This window comes from Carassius carassius, chromosome 33 (assembly GCF_963082965.1).
Source record: "Carassius carassius chromosome 33, fCarCar2.1, whole genome shotgun sequence".
Lineage (NCBI taxonomy): Eukaryota > Metazoa > Chordata > Actinopteri > Cypriniformes > Cyprinidae > Carassius > Carassius carassius.
This window is the reverse complement of record NC_081787.1, coordinates 29,211,407-29,228,906: the sequence shown is the minus strand read 5'-3', so window position 1 is coordinate 29,228,906 and position 17,500 is coordinate 29,211,407. Positions and strand designations below refer to the sequence as shown.

The following is a 17,500-nucleotide window of genomic DNA, read 5'->3' as shown; positions in this document are numbered from 1 at the left end:
GACGAAGCCATGCTGTTGTTATAGCTGCAGTATGTGGTTTTGCATTGTCCTGCTGAAATAAACAAGGCCTTCCCTGAAATAGACGTTGTTTGGAGGGAAGCATATGTTGCTCTAAAACCTTTATATACCTTTCAGCATTCACAGAGCCTTCCAAAACATGCAAGCTGCCCATACCGTATGCACTTATGCACCCCCATACCATCAGAGATGCTGGCTTTTGAACTGAACGCTGATAACATGCTGGAAGGTCTCCTTCCTCTTTAGCCCGGAGGACATGGCGTCCGTGATTTCCAACAAGAATGTCAAATTTGGACTCGTCTGACCATAAAACACTATTCCACTTTGAAATAGTCCATTTTAAATGAGCCTTGGCCCACAGGACACGACGGCGCTTCTGGACCATGTTCACATATGGCTTCCTTTTTGCATGATAGAGCTTTAGTTGGCATCTGCTGATGGCACGGCGGATTGTGTTTACCGACAGTGGTTTCTGAAAGTATTCCTGGGCCCATTTAGTTATGTCATTGACACAATCATGCCGATGAGTGATGCAGTGTCGTCTGAGAGCCCGAAGACCACGGGCATCCAATAAAGGTCTCCGGCCTTGTCCCTTACGCACAGAGATTTCTCCAGGTCTCTGAATCTTTTGATGATGTTATGCACTGTAGATGATGAGATTTGCAAAGCCTTTGCAATTTGACGTTGAGGAACATTGTTTTTAAAGTTTTCCACAATTTTTTTACGCAGTCTTTCACAGATTGGAGAGCCTCTGCCCATCTTTACTTCTGAGAGACTCTGCTTCTCTAAGACAAAGCTTTTATAGCTAATCATGTTACAGACCTGATATCAATTAACTTAATTAATCACTAGATGTTCTCCCAGCTGGATCTTTTCAAAACTGCTTGCTTTTTTAGCCATTTGTTGCCCCCCGTGCCAACTTTTTTGAGACCTGTAGCAGGCATTAAATTTTAAATGAGCTAATTAAGTGGATAAAAGTGTAAAATTTCTCAGTTTATACATTTGCTACGTTATCTATGTTCTATTGTGAATAAAATATTGGCTCATGTGATTTGAAATTCCTTTAGTTTTCATTTTATTAAAATTTAAAAAACGTCCCAACTTTTCCGGAATTCGGGTTGTAAAGAAGGAGCTAGATGTTCACAGACGTACAGGCTGTTGTTAAATGATGGTAATGATGGTGTTGTGTTGGTGTGAAGGTGACATGTATGAGGTGGGAGCTGAGAGCGGACGCTATTACTGTCTGAACGTCCCGCTGCGAGACGGGATCGACGACCAGAGTGAGTCAAGCTACGGTCTAATCCTCATATACCAGGCTTTATAATGAAACTTCCAGATCTTCGTGTAATCGTAATAGTTGAGCCATATACTGTTGTGACGTGGACAGAGACATCAGTTCAAGAACAAGTTGCTTATTAGCATGCATATTACTAGAATATTAGCCTTTTATTATTCTACATCCTTAATCCTACTCAAATACTTAACTTAACAGCTGCTTGACTAACTGTTAATAAGAGTCAAATTAGGAGTTTATTGAGGGGAAAAGTCGTAGGTGATAGTGAATTAGTGTTCCCTAAGTCTTAAATCAGAGCAGAAAGTACTCTTGCCGTTCAATGCTAGAGAATATATTTTAGTTTTCCAGTACAAAAATGATTTAAATATCTTGAAATCAGGAGACATTCACTTGAAATCCAAATGTAAAATGAAGCCTTGGATTTCCATAGAATTGAACAAAATGAAGTGAGTTCAAGCTTAAAACAAGCACAGATGTCTGTCACCGGTGAACGGAAACGGGTTTTCCCTTTGAATGATTCTAGATATCCTTTTGCTCGATTTCCCTGAATGTGAGACTTGTGTTGAGATCAGTGAACGTGAGAAGCTGAATGATTGTTTGTTGGGATGTCCTCAGGCTACAGACACCTGTTTCAGCCGGTCATCAAGCAGGTGGTGGACTTCTATCAGCCCACGTGTATCGTCCTGCAGGTGAGATCTCTGTCTCTGTCTGGAGGATGTCTCTGATGCTGGTCTCTGATGCTCGTCTCTGCTCTGTCTGCAGTGTGGAGCTGATTCTCTGGGCTGTGATCGATTAGGATGCTTCAATCTCAGCATACGCGGTCATGGGTAGAGAAAAAGAGTCCTTAATCTAACACCGTCCTCTTCTCTTCAGCTGCACGCAGCACTGAGAAATGCTTGATCACCTTGTTTCAACACTTGTAGAGATTGTGTGGAGTTTGTGAAGAGCTTCAAGATCCCGCTGCTCGTTCTGGGAGGAGGAGGATACACCGTGAGGAACGTTGCTAGATGTTGGTACGTTCACCACAGATCCTCAGAACAGGAAGTAGTTCTATAATAGAGGGGTCACGTCATACTTGTTTTGCTTCTCTGAGGTCTACAGTGATGTGTTGTGTTGTTTTCTTGATGTGAATGAGTAAGAGTGCAGTTCACATAGCTTTGGTTTTGTTGTCAAGTACAGTTAGATTTTTAATAATAATAGCAGCAGCTTCCTGATTAAACAGTGATATGACACAAATCTTTACTGTAAGTTAATTTCAACCATAGTTAGGAACAATATATCGTCATTAATACATTCTGAGAATCACTTAAAACTAAAAACATGGCTGTAATGTTGGTGCATCGTCAATCTTAAACTGTAAAACAGTTAGCGTTGCATTGCACCGTTCCAGCTGTTCTGCTCAAACGCTGGGATTTGCATATTATCTTATGATTTCTCTCACTTCCTCTTCATGATCCGACCTCTGTCGAGTCTCTGATCCTGTTCATATGTGTTGAGACCTTGGGTTTCTAAGCTGTTTTGGCTGTAAGTGCTTCTAATGTTTGAGTATTCATCCTGTCTCTGACTCTCTCTGATGGTGTCAAATGTGATTTTTAGGACGTATGAAACCTCTTTGCTAGTTGAGGAGTCCATTAGTGATGAGCTGCCGTACAGTGGTAAGACACCTCTCTGACATGTGATCTAGTGCTCGTGTGAATCCTCTAATGCACTGTTCCTCTTCACTTCATCTGTCCTCTGCACAGAATACTTTGAATATTTTGCTCCAGACTTCACACTTCACCCAGATGTCAGCACAAGGATAGAAAACCAAAATTCTAGACAAGTATGCATTATTTGTCTCATATATGTTTTCTTTTTTTTTTTTTTGTCTACAAATCTCTTTATATTGACAGTACGTTTGTTTCCGCATGAACACATTCAGAACCTCTTTAAAACCTGGAAATAATACGTTGAGGATCTTGAAAAAAGTAAAACATAAAACAAAAAGTTGTGCTGCATAATGACAAATCATTTCGATAATGCAACTTCTCAAATCACATGATCAGGTTTTCTTCACGTCAGCAAAAAGAAAAAAATCAAATACTAAGACATCCTAAAAAAAATTTTTTAATGAAACTTCATCTTTCTATTAAATTAGACGAGTGCAATATCGAAGCATTTCTAAATTTGAAATTGTTTTCTTCTGATCTGTAGGTGTTTTACATCAAAGAGGCTTATTACCGTATTTTCCGGACTATAAGTTGCACATTTTTTCATAGTTTGGCTGGTCCTGCGACTTATAGTCAGGTGCGACTTATTTATCAAAATTAATTTGACATGAACCAAGAGAAATGAAATAAAGAGAAAACATTACCGTCTCGAGCCGCCAGAGGGCGCTCTATGCTGCTCCGTTCTCCTGTAGTCTACACTGAAGACATAGAGCGCCCTCTCGCGGCTGGAGACGGTAATGTTTTCTCTTGATTCTTGGTTCTAAATAAATGTGACTTATAGTCCAGTGCGACTTATATATGTTTTTTTCCTCATCATGCCGTATTTATGGACTGATGCGACTTATACTCAGGTGCGACTTATAGTCCGAAAAAAACTGTATTATTTTAGGACAGAGTTCTTAATAAGTTAAAGTTATAGTTTTAAAAAGTGTAAAACACTTCTGATTTTATATACGTGAAAGATAAAGTAAGTATAGTGTCTTACAGTCTTAAGGTTTGAAGTCTTGGTAACCGATGTCCTCAGCACATGACGTGTGTTTTCTAGTATCTGGAGCAGATCCGTCAAACAGTGTTTGAGAACCTGAAGATGTTGAATCACGCACCAAGCGTCCAGATCCATGACGTTCCCTCAGATTTACTGAGCTATGAGCGACCAGACGAGGCCGACCCTGACGAGCGAGGATCAGAAGATAACTTCTCCAGGTGAGTAGGAGAGTATAGATCTCAGTCTCCAGAGGACAGGTGTCCAGGTGTTGTCAGGTCTATTGTAACCAGGCCACATGCAGCTCGTTTTGGTTCCAGTATTGTCATTTTGTGCTCCCTGAAACAACCACACCGTAGAGGAGAGAGATCCTCACAGATGTCAACTCTTTGAGTGATTATTGACCAGCTGCTTCTGTTTCATCACAGGCCTGAAGCTGCCAACGAGTTTTACGATGGTGACCATGATAATGATAAAGAGAGTGACGTGGAGATCTGAAGACCAGCTCGTGCGATGGATCATTCCTTGCCATATCTGTATTGTGACGAGTGGGTGGATCTTCTCTTTCTTTACATGCACTATGTCTGTGTAGTCTGCCATGTGTATGTTTTATTGTCATGACGGTATTTTCTGTAGCTGTAAAGGAGTGCTGTGTACTGATACAGCATTTGTACTGAAAAGGTTCAGGAATCATGTGATGAAGGATGGCGTTGTATTGTATGCCTAATATCCACATGGTTGTGATCAACAGAATATTTTCGTCTTTTCATAAGTTGTTTATAGAATGTTTCTGTAATAAACCGTTTGCAAAAGAGCCTCTCTAACTACTTGAACGTCCACCTACACAGTCAAACCTGAGGATTCAGTTTAGTTTACCTTAGAGCTAAATTTGTAGTGTTTTCACAAAGATCTTTACTCAGATGTTCATGTCACATCATATTTAACACACCATATCGCTGTTCAGGACTAATCAATACATTTGACCAAATTCTTTGCACAAGTAGCAAAAATCCCAACAAATGTCTTTTTCAGTACATATAAGATCATTATTTAGTTTCCGAGTGTATCAGTGCACACGTATTGAGCTTCCACAGCGGACACATGGCATCAACAACTAAATACAGCTGCTCGCACACAGCAATCTAAACATTAGTCTAGTTTATGCAACACTGAACAAACTAAAATTATTAGATACATTTTTTTCTCTTGTACTGTGTACATGAGACTGCTAATCCATTTCCAACCATGAGAGCGTGTTGACACTGGCTAAAGTACTCGTTTACAGAGATCAATACTGCACAGTAATATGAGATGAGGACGTGACTCAGACGAGTGTCTACAGGTCTTCGTTCTCATACAAAGGGGCGGTGTGATGAGGAACAGACTGTGCTCAAGATGGACCGACTCTTCAGCGACCTGACAGGAGGGGAAGACTTATTCAGTCCAGCTACAAGAGAAAACATTATTATTCAAGGCTGAGAGGTAAATTCAGGTTAACAGAAAATAATTCAATAATTGTGTAGCATCTAAAGACATTAAAACTCATCTGTGTGTTACAAACTTTCAAACATAAAGTAAACTCAGTGAGTGCACTTACTGCCCACGTCTAGCCTGGCGTTGCATGTGGACATGCCTGCTTCATTAATGGCAGAAACCGTGTACCAGCCCGCATCAGACTTTATCACCTTGGTTCCCTGAGATAACGGGAATGAGCGTTGTATAACTCCGGTTTATTGAATACTGAAGCCTGAATTTGTTAACGTTCATGTAACTGCACGAACAAGTTGCATTTCAGCCCGCAAAAACTGGCAGAGCAGACTGCTTATATAATACGGCGCTGAATGCCATCCCATCAGAATCTTATGACTGATAAGCGACAGTCATCGAACGATATGCAACTATCGTTTCCATTATCTCAGGGAACTGAGGTTACATTAGTAACCAGAGCATTCCCTTTCAAAACAAGCTCTCACGCTGCGTGAAACACTAATGCAGACTGCGTTCAGTAGTGCCATGCTATAAAAGCACAAAATCCTCTGTGTTTGGAAGAGCTTGAAGGGTAATAACATGTTCTCTGAATGGAGTGGAGAGCACCTTAGGCCAATAGCCATGTCTTGGTTTGAGTACGACTTTACAGTCACTAGGCCCAAACTCAATGAAAGAAGCGCTGACTGAAAGTGCTCGCAGATCGCTCACTCGCTTGACCGATGCTAAAGCCAATGGGTGAGCGGTCTTAAGGGACATGGGCTGTGAGTCAGCCCACTGGAACGGCTCAAATGGAGGACCTCGAAGGTCCCTGAGGGCTGTGGACACGTCACATGAGGGTGGGTCCTCATTCCAGACTACACATCAGTCAGAGGACACTGACCACTTGAATGCTTAAAGGAGTCTCATAGATGGCACTCTTGCCTTAGAAATGGTGTTAGCTATCCATGTGGAGAGCTGTAAAGACTCCCATCGAAGGGACAATTATGAAGGGGTGCCAAATCACCCCTCTTTCTTGGTAGAGGAGGTCTTTCCTCAACAGAATTGGCCAAGGGCCTGCAGACAGCAGACAGTTGTGGGCCAGAGCATCTCGCTCCTTCAAGAAAAATGTTGGGCCGTGAGAGTTGTCTTCTGAGGCGAAGAGGTTTAACTCTGCCCAACCAAAGGCATTCCAAATCCCCAAATCACTTACTTTCTCCCGGAGGTCAGCCCCAATTGGATGCCTTCCTGGTACAGGTGAGGGGTCTTTCAGGGGACCACAGCAGAATGCAGTGTTGGTTCACCTAGGGCAGACCAAGCATGGGACAGTACACTGGATTTGAGCCAAAACTGGAGGAGCTGCATAGGCCCAGCGGAATTACAGAGGAGGCGGTCAACATTTCCTGTCTGTCGGAAAGTGTCCTGCTGGGCTAAACTGATTTTGAACTCAAGGTGCTCCAGGTGGCTGAGCAGCAGTGACCAATGAGTGAGGAGTTCAACTCTGACCTGGCTAACACTATGCCAGTAGTCAAGATGATTCATGATGTGGATTCCCATCTGCCTCAGTGGGGAGAGAACCATGTCCGTGCACTTTTACTAAGGCAGTACTGTTTTTTTTTTTTAGAAAGGCAGTACTGTATATTGAAAAACCCCTTCCTCAAACGCATATCTCAAGAATGGTCTGTAATGAAAGGCTATTTGGTTATGAATGTAAGCATCTTCCAGATCCATCGATAAAAAACAGTCCCCTGGGCATACTTGCATGTGAATCTGTTTCAAAGTTTTCAAAGTTAACATTCTGAACAGACGTCTCATTGGAGCACGGTTCAGGTGTCTGAGATTGAGGATGGACCTGAGCCCAACATGTTTCTTGAAACCAAGAAAGTAGCAGCTGTAAATGGTTGTGTACAGCTGTACGGAATGGACTTCACGGCACCTTTTGCAAGCAGACTCTGTTCTTCGGATCGGAGGACATGTGCATCATTATCCTGTACCAAAGTTTGAATAACAACTCTAATACGAGGGGTTTTCAAGTGAATTGGAGTGAGTAACTCGGCCGGGCAGCAAGTGTGCTTTTTTCAGTCTCAAATCACTGTGTGAAGGCAGGTGACTGACATTTGAGCTGTCGTGTAGAGAAGTGCTCTTTTGAGTTATGGGGTCTGCTATCACAGTGGTAATTTGCTTCAGCACATGCTGAGTGGGTAGGATGGGACCAGCACTAACAGAGATTTCATCGCCCAGAGCTGAACAGGGGACTGGAGAGCTAGTGTGAGACTTCTTCGTCTCTTTGGGGCAGGGGCCCTGCTGCTTAAGAAAGGGAAAGCGTTTAGCTGTCTGAGGGTGCTGTCAGAGCTCAGGCTCTGTTTTGGGATGAGGCTAAGCAGGAGTCGGAGCAGGCTTCACAGGCTGTTGGGATGATGGAGCCTTCTGGTAACTTGAAATAGCTGCCAAGCTGGAGCACTTAGGGAGAAAGTGGCACATGGCCTGCAACAACTTATAGGCTACAGTGCATATTCTGCATACTCTGCATATTCGTCAATTGCATGGGAGAATAACTCCATGTGGGAGACAGGGGAGTCGAGGAAGGTAATTTTGTCCTCATCCTTGACCTTGATCTCTGTGAGATTTAGCCAAAGGTGGCACTCATACACCACCAAGTTAGCCATGGCTTTGCTGATCACAGTTGCTCTGCACAGCTCTTTAAAGGCATCAGAACTTGGGCCAGACTTGTACATGGCATGAGTCAGTGGGAGAAGTGCACCCATTACTCATTTTCCTGTGGGATGAGTGAAGTACTTGGGACCTGTGCTGGCGTGAGATCACTCGAGCCTGGCTGCTCAGTACCCTGACCTCCTTGAGGTCCCTTTGAGGCAATAAACAGCAGAGTGGTAGGGACAGGGCTGAAGATGGTGATCCGTAAGCGAAAAAAGATGAGACTCATGCTCTCGCAGTGAGAGCAGTCTGTCTTAGTAAGTGCAGCCTCGGTGCAAGAACAGCGCAGACAAGAGACGCATTCACTGTGCCCGTCTGAAGCATGCAGGGGTGCTCTGCATGAGCCACACTCGTGGTGTGACAACTTATATAGGCAGACATCTTCGTCCGCTTTGGTGGGCTGAAATGCCATTTTTTCGTACAGCTACACAAACATTAACAAATCAGGTTGCATTATTTAGTGTAAACAGGAGTGTCCCCATAAGCGTTTCATGCAACATGACAGACCCGATCTAAAGGGAGCTAAAAATATATTCTATATAGAAAACATTCTGCATCCACACTCACATTCACAAGTGAATGATAACAATAATGTCAGACCTCATTCTCATGGGGTCGATCCGCAGCATTTCCTTGTCTTTCTTCCAGAAGAGGTGCGGTGTTGGAGATGCCACCACCTTACACTCTAACCGCACACCATCGCCCTCAAGAACCCGAGAATTCCTCATCTTCACCACAAATGTGGGAGGACACAACTGCTCCTGAGCTGAGGACATACGGAGAAGAATTACATTTACTGTCATTGAAATGAACAGAGGTGCCTTTAGATTACCAGAGGCTCCTGAGATACAACATTACAAGCCAGAATAAAATGTCACTCAGAAATTTCAATTTGAACTCATGTATGAATGAATTCAAGTGATAAACTTTTACAAAAATCTGCAATAGATGCACATTCAGCACAGAGTGTCTCTCTCACCGACTGGTCATGAATTCTCTATACAGTTTATTTTAATGTCCTCAACATATGTGTCTTGTGACCCTTTAACCAACAAAAAACAGTTTCATAATTATCTCATCATTCCGCTCATTACTAGTCTTGATGAAAAATTTTGTTTCAAATCCCTAGTTAAAAAGTTTACGGTCCCCAAATCCATGACTCTATGTACAATGCAACAATGTGCACTAAAATGATCAACAATCCCACCATATCCTGTGTTATGGATTTACAAAATCAAATCTTTTTACATCTAAATACACGTTTAAACGTGATTACTCTCTCGGTCAAAAGTCTCTCAGTTCAAAAGTAGCCTGGGTGGAGATGACTTTAATAAAATGCTTTGAATTTGTGAAGCTTCCACTGGATTCTGCACCAACTTCCAAAAACGTCAAGCTCCGTTGATATTATTAGTGGCACACCAATCACATCCAGGCGCAGAAAGGAGTGGCTCTCTCCGGCACGGTTCTTCGCTACACATTCATATACACCTGAATGATGAATAGTCACGATTTCAATAATGAAGGAGTGGACGCTTTTCTCACACACTAGCATCTTATGGTAATCATCAGGTCGGATGAGTTTCCCATCTAGATACCAAGAGATATCTGGTGTTGGCAAACCTACAACCTGCAGAAAAAAGAAAAAAGAGCAAAACTTGGTTTGTAAAGATTTTACTATTGTATTTTTGTAAAAAAAAACAAACAAACAAAAAAAACACTGTATACTAAAAAACTAACTGTATACTTTGTTAGACTCCTGTGCGATATTTCATCTTAAGAGGGCCAGAAGCATTGGAGTAATATGTTGTAGTAAAGCAAATGCATACAGGATGTTTTAAATCAATAAATGATAAATGCCTTAAAATCCATCCTGCAGAATCGTCCCTCTTCAACCGAAAGATCTTGCGGCACTTGTATAAAACGAGGAGCATAACACTTCTCTTGGATGGATGATGCCTCTGTACTGTCCAGGACGATTCTTACTGGACCTGCGCAAGAAAAGGTGGAAATTAACTAAATTCAACCAAACTAACTCAATAATCAAAGTTAAGCTCATCCAGACAAACAGCAGTCGTACAGTAACACAGGCAGGGCTCAGAGCATTAGACGATCAGCTACAACAAGTACAATGTGTCCCTCGTAGACTGCCACATTCACTAATGTCAGCCAGTGTTCATTTATTAACTCCAAAAAGTGTCAGAACTGTTAGGTGTGCATGCACAATAATAAGATGAAAGCACTTCAGAGACAAACTTTACCATATTCCTCCAGGCTGGAGACCTTCTGGAGAGCCTGGCTGTTAGAATAGTGCATAACATTTGCTAGAATAACATTAAAAAACATGATAGATGGACAAACAGACAAACTAAAGGAACTGAAGCCTTAGTGTATATGCACATATGGTGGTATTATAATAACAGCATCATGATGAATAGGATAGCTGAAGAGCACATGGTTTTTACTCATGCTATTTAGGCACATGGCGAGACTGTTATCTGTTTGTTCTGGCTTTGAATATTCCTGTTGAAGACAACTAGAGTGATGTAACAAATGGGAATAAAGCATAGTTGACACTCTTGAGTACCAGGGGTTTTAGTTTTATTTGTGGCTTTGCTGAAGTATGATATAATATTATATATCATTAATTCTCTGTAGATATTCTAGCTTGTTTGCACATGCACAAGTCACAATCACCATGATCACTGCATCGTATTTCCTTCTAACGAGCTCTAATATTACTGATTAAATGGTTGCATTAAACATCAAATAACTTAAAAGGACAATACCTGTTCAGGCTGTGAAATGAATGGATCAAATACTGAGGCCGCATTATCTGCTCCTAACAATCTCCTAACCATCCGCTCCTCGTATGACATCTTCTGAATGTTCCTCTGTTCAGGAGCTTTGTTACGCAGCTTCTTTTCAAGGTCTTGGATAAGAGCATCTTTTGAGCCCTGAATCTCTTCATCTGTGGAGCGAGACACTGGTCGGGAAACAGTCTTCTTCGAGATTGGCTTTGGCAAGCTATAAAACAAACAGCCCATGGGAAAATTGTATTACTTAATTGTTTATCTTTTGAATGAGTATTTCATCCAAAAATTATACTTTTCTGAAAATATCATCACCCTCAGGAGAAGACAAAAGCTCAAACAAATCCAGCATTAAAATGTTTTTAACTTCAAACCATTGTTTGCTTCTATAATATGAGTCCTCTATCCATAATATACAAACACGCATCATTTGTCTTCTCCAGATGTTCACTGATGGACTGGAGTGCTGTGGATTATTGTGATGTTTTTATCAGACTCTCATTCTGACGGCACCCATTCACTGCAGAGCATCCGTTGATGAGACACTGATGCAGTGCTACATTTCTACAAACCTGATGAAGAAACAAACTCATCCTGATCTCGGATAGCCTGAGAGTGATGACATTTTCAACAAATGTAAATTTTTTGGTGAACTATTCCATTTCAAGGTCTGGAGACATTGGTATTTTAGTTATTTTTAACTAAATATATAACCATACGCGTTATTGTTCAGGATATATGTCAGCGATAACACACTCACATGTTAGGTGTGTAGCTCATGTGAGACACAGGTGGGGGCTGTAGAGGTGGAGCAGTTGTTTTCGGGATATCTGGAGACAGTTGCAGGAGCATGATTCAGCGACTGAGGTGAAGGAGACCGAGGCTGTTCTTGGGCTTCTGGTGTTGGGCTGGGTGATCTAGAGGAGCACCGGGGATGTGGAGATTGAGGTATGGAAATGCATTTGGCCTGGGAGCTCTGTAGTGAAGGCAGGACAGCCGAGAGGAAAGCTATAGCGATGGAGAGAAGGTGGGCAGGTCAGCCATGTTCATGGCACTGCCTCTGGGCTCCACTGGGTTACTCAGCTTGCTGGTGGGAAGGAATGGATGTGGGACACTGTTTTTAACCCCCAAGATTTGCTCATTGAGGAGATCTCAGCAGCTTCAGTCGCCTGACTGACCGAACTCTCCGTGTCCACAAGAGACTCCCTGTTGGAAAAACATTTCACTATATTTTTACTCAAGCCAACAGATGGTTCAAAAAAGGATATTACGCTGATGAGCTGGGGTTGGAGCTAAACTCAGTAGGACAGTGGCCCCCCAGGAGCCTTAGGCAGTGTGATAAAGTTAAGTTTAGTTTAACCCCCTTCATCAGCAGACGCACACAGTTGAATAGAGCAACTCCAACTAGCAACCAGGGTTGTCTACCATTTAAAGTACCATTCACACCCAATTGAACATCGCAAATGGAACCATTTCTGCAAGCACAATTATCACTACCTTGCCTTGCCTCCTGTTGAAGAAATTCATTTAACCCCAGTAAGTGTGATTTCCTAAGAAAAAGTCAAGTTTGTCTAAGATTTACTAAACTGGATAATCAATCTTGAGGTCAGCATCTCATTAAAAACGGATGGGGGTGGAAGGTTCTGCAGTGATCAACTGACAATAAGCAAATTATGAACACAGACACAGGCAAATCATTTCTATTATGACCAACACAATCTACAGAGAGAGCAATGCAAATTAGTGACTGTCACATCCATATCAAGCTCAAAATGGGTTAAGACATGTTTTTTGGTGTTAGTTACTGGTGCAAATACCTGAAAATTAACAAGCACAAACCTTGGCTTGATTCTTTTAATAGTCTCCTCCCATAAATGATACGTCTGAAAGGGAATTTTTTACAAATGCATATGAAACAAGGTCAGCCACAAAAAATACTGAGTCCATGTCTTTTCATCACTATTTCTTTTCCAATGCACGTCTTCAGTAAATCCTGACAGTAGGTTTTTCATGCCAAAAGGGAGTTTGCACTGGTGCAAGCTGTTAGTGAATCTGGTCCTAAATGTGGTCTCGAGTTTCTGCAAACCTAAATGACTGATTTAGACAGGTGTCCTGAACAGCCCCCATCAAACTCATGCTGTTGACTTACTGTGTCTGGCTGGTTAGGCTGTTCAAACAAACAGAGCAATGTTATTGTAGCTTGATTAATGGATGCTCTCAACAACTCAATGCCTCAAAGAGGGGAACAAGGCTCAATAACACTAGAACTTTATCTTTCTACTTCAAAAGACACTAAAGTACGTTCTTCTGTGTCTAAATACACCTCTTATGTATATGACCATTGATCATATGTATAGCACCATACACACAAGCAAACGGAGAGCCATCTTAAATCCCTGAACTGATTACTTGATTACAAAATACACATTTATCATTTGTAAACATTCTAAATGGCATTTTTTTTCACTCTTTAATGAACATGGCTTCTGTGAGAAAGCCATGTGGCTAAAAACAGTGTCATGAGGCACGACTGACAGTCGTAGCAGGTGCAGTTCATTTACAGCCGCGCTGAAACTCAGTTACTCTGTGAATAAAGACCTACGCTCACTAAATGGCATTCACTTCTCAGTAACAGTTCAGTTATGTATAACAATGAATGTTTGTGATGGGAAAATCACCGCTCAACATAACAGCAAGTGTATATTGATACTGATATTATTTTATATTTAAACAGGAATTATTATTGATTAATATGTGAGCAAAATATTTATGAAATAAAACAAGAATGTGACTAAATGTTATGCAATTCAGATCAGCAGCCATTTATATTTAAGCATTTAGCAGACGCCTTTATTCAAAGCAACTTAAAGTGCATTCATGCTATAAATTTTCGTTAACCAGTATGTGTGTTCCCTGGGAACCAAACTCACAACCTTTTGCACTGTTAACACAATGCTCTACCACTAAGCCACAGGAACTACTCAGAAAGTGTTTAGTTGCGGTTAATGTTGATAATGTTAGCACCATATCCTGGATGGGGCCCAAAATGATTCTTTTATATAAATTAAATTACTAGCATAATTACTTGCTAGCATAATTTGAGAATAACTTGACAAGTATATTTGCCAAGTCCCTTTCATGAAGCGTAATGACAGCAGCACTCACACTGTCCTAAAAATCATAAAAGTTTGATTATTTGCAAGTTTAAATTCAATTTTGAGGCTTGTACAGACTGAACAATAAATTTCTTTATCACAACACCAGGACCAGATGATTAACATAACAAATAAAATAGTTTAAAAGCCAACAGTGGATCCTCTACTAACTAACCGTAAAAAAGTCAAGTCTACAGAGGTCGAACGTACAGAATCCAAAGAACACATTTTAATTTACCTACTGAACAAAAAAGGTGAAATGACTATAAATAGATCAAAATTTATAAAGTTACTAGAACAGATGTTTTGATTTTCAAGATAGTCATTAAAAGATTATGATACAGATTACAAATCTTGTGCTTACCTGCTCTTTGAAATGCTTTTTCTGGCCAGTAAGATCAACTCTATGTGAAAGTGGTCTGAAAAGTTAAAGGTGTAGAGCAATTCTCTGGCATCTGTTCACTCAGTGAGATACTGTTGGGCTGTTTATCTATAGAAAACTATGTGAGTCATGAGCAGCAGACTGCTGCCCCCACCATTCTTGAGGACCCACCCATTTAACCCATAGAACAATGAGAACATCTGAGTAAAAGTGAATAAATCTGTTAACTTGATTTATTCTTGTTAGGGCTGAAGATGGCATGCTCTCCTCAGCAGCCAACTGTCAATCATCAACATGATAGTTTAGCTTGCTGCCAGTCAAATAGATGGCACATGCATGTTATTTATAAGAATCAACATATAACAGCAATAGATATTTTCTTGTTGCTACCTGCTTGAAGCTACTGACTACAAAGTGAAAGCAGGAATCTTGACAAAGAAGCCAGGTATTCAACTCTAGGTCACTGTAATATAATTTTGGCTAAAGGTACAGATTCATCTCCTACAGCATTCAGTGTATCTTCCAAGTTTCCGAGAGGTATCTGTCTACCCAAATATTAGTTGTGTTTACTTGGTTCTTTGAAACACAAGCCAGACATTGCTGGATCATTTTTATCCTCTCTCTCTCTCTCTCTCTCTCTCTGTCTCTCTCCTACTCTCTCTCTCTCTTACTCTCTCTCTCTCTCTCTCTCTCTCTATTTTACTATGTTTTGACAGAACAGAACTGTTATAAACATGGAGCATCTCCTATTCGTCTACACACATTATCTGTGAGACACCTCAAGGTCCTGTACTGGGCCCTATCTCCTTTTCCTCATACCTTGTTAACAGTTTTTTTCTTTCTTTGTGTTTTAGTGCCATTGCACAATACAATTTAACTGTGTGCAAACACATTGTTTTTAAATCTTATCCATAATTAAATTTGACTTGAAATTTCATAACTTTTACAAAGCAGTTGTTACTGTGCTGTGTAAAATCGGTTGTTTCTGCCACTTGATCAAGCCACTCTTCTTTAAAACATGATAAAACATGACTCTTTTTTATTCTTTGTCTTTGCATTGCTTCTCCTTTTGTAAGGAAAAATAAAAGTATTCCAACAGATTTATTTGAATACAATTAATTGGGTTTTAATTGCCCTTTGTGAAGCATTTTTTTTCTTTTGCATGGATTCGACATTAGAAGTGCATGGCTGTGCACACATGCAGATTAGTTAGTATTTTTATTCTGGTGTTTTTTAGCAAGGGACCAAGCAAAGTAATCATCTGCACATGGACAGCCTCATATTTTTTTAAACAGATGTCTTTGTGGCATTACTTTACTTTCCTAAATTTGCTGTTTTTGAATTTCACCAATCGATGCATGTTGACTTCGATGACTTACGATGATTTAACACTCTGATAAATGTACCGTGCTACAGGGGCAGCAGTCTCTTCCTCAGAGCTGTCAGGTCATTCTGGAGGAGGAATTAGTGTGTATTGGAGTAACAAGGGCTGGTCATCCAGCTCTAGTCCAGCTGAGCTCAGAGAGGAAGGCTCATCCTCCTCCAGGTCTTGAAAGAACAAAATTATATCATTAATCAATGATTCGAATATTATTATTAGCCTTACTCAGATATTTGTTTGCAAAATGCTAATAGCAAAAACTTTAAATCATATATATATATATATATATATATATATATATATATATATATACATATATATATCGACTTACAAATGAGGACAGTGGAAGCAATCAAAAACAACAAAAAGAGCAATGATATATAAGTGCTATAACAAGTCTCAGTTAGGTTAACACAGTACACGTAGCATGGGATTTTACTAGAGGAGAAAAATTAAATGTTCAAACAAACAAATGCTAGGGAAAAGCATAATTTTATAAATTACAGGCGTTCAGTTAAATAAAATAACTGCTCTTGAGCCCTTTACCACTTTAATCAGACTTAATAAGCTTTTGTTTTTGCACTAAAAAGTCTTTTATCTGCACTGTTGTTCACTTCATTGATTTGCACTCTATCTGCCTTTTGCCTTGCGCTGCTTTATTTAACTTTATTTTTAATTTTATTATATGTCTTTTTTTAACATTCCCTTGTTGTATAGTTGTATCTACATTTTATATTTGATCTAGATTTTTAGACTTTAATGTTAATGTTATCTGTATGCACCGGGGTTTGAGAGTAACGCAATTTAGATTCTCTCTATGTATGTACTGTTCTGCCCTACAAAGCAAAAAGGCAGTAACTGCATTTTTGGTCAAAAATTAGTTATTGTCATTTTCATGACATTCAAGGCATCCTTTGTTATGTGACAAAACATCTTATCTGAAATGTATGTCGTTTTGGAGAAAAATGGTAGTTGTTTGTACAGTAACTACTTAGGCTGGATGACAGGATAACTTTTAAGTCATTTTTCTCAGTTCTGCACTCTGCGTAGTTACTGCCTTTTTGCTTTGTAGGGCAGTGTACATGTGGATGAATTGACAATAAAGCAGACTTGAACTTGAACTTCAGATATTTCAGATTTTTGGGGATTATTGAGGAACATGGTTTTTAATGAACATTAATCATCACCATGTTGTGTGAAGTCAATTCAACTTCATTATTTTATTTTTGTGCGTTTTATTCCTTATGTTATTCAAGTTTATTTGTATTGCACTTTTTACAATACAAATCGTTACAAAGCAACTTTACAGAAAATTATGTTTCTACAATATTTAGTAATAGCTTATAAGTGGTGACTGTCAGTTTGTGCGCGTATGACAGGATTTGTAGAAAAATGAATACAAGACGTAGTCAGCCAGACGATGAACATTATTAATATTATTAATAATTAATAATTATTATATGATGCAGTCACACATGTAGCAATATTGGTCAGTTCTGTTGTTGATTCAGGGTTAGCATCATCTGGGGTCCTCTGAGGGTCAGCATCATCTCTTCTCAGGTGTTCTGGATCCAGACTGGAGCTTGTGTAAAT

At 40.1% G+C, this 17,500-nt stretch overlaps 1 protein-coding gene across 1 annotated transcript in view; it reads left to right on the top strand.

Moving 5' to 3' along the window:
* The window catches only part of LOC132114362 (histone deacetylase 3), a 14,241-nt gene extending 9,701 nt beyond the window's left edge, over positions 1 to 4,540 (top strand). Inside the window, exons 8-15 of the mRNA XM_059522469.1 lie at positions 1,218 to 1,298; positions 1,928 to 2,001; positions 2,075 to 2,139; positions 2,236 to 2,325; positions 2,909 to 2,967; positions 3,055 to 3,134; positions 4,067 to 4,224; positions 4,432 to 4,540. Coding sequence (XP_059378452.1) covers positions 1,218 to 1,298; positions 1,928 to 2,001; positions 2,075 to 2,139; positions 2,236 to 2,325; positions 2,909 to 2,967; positions 3,055 to 3,134; positions 4,067 to 4,224; positions 4,432 to 4,501 — 677 coding nt within the window. The 3' untranslated portion in view covers positions 4,502 to 4,540. The remainder of the gene's footprint in view (positions 1 to 1,217; positions 1,299 to 1,927; positions 2,002 to 2,074; positions 2,140 to 2,235; positions 2,326 to 2,908; positions 2,968 to 3,054; positions 3,135 to 4,066; positions 4,225 to 4,431) is intronic.
* The last annotated feature ends 12,960 nt before the right edge of the window (positions 4,541 to 17,500 follow it).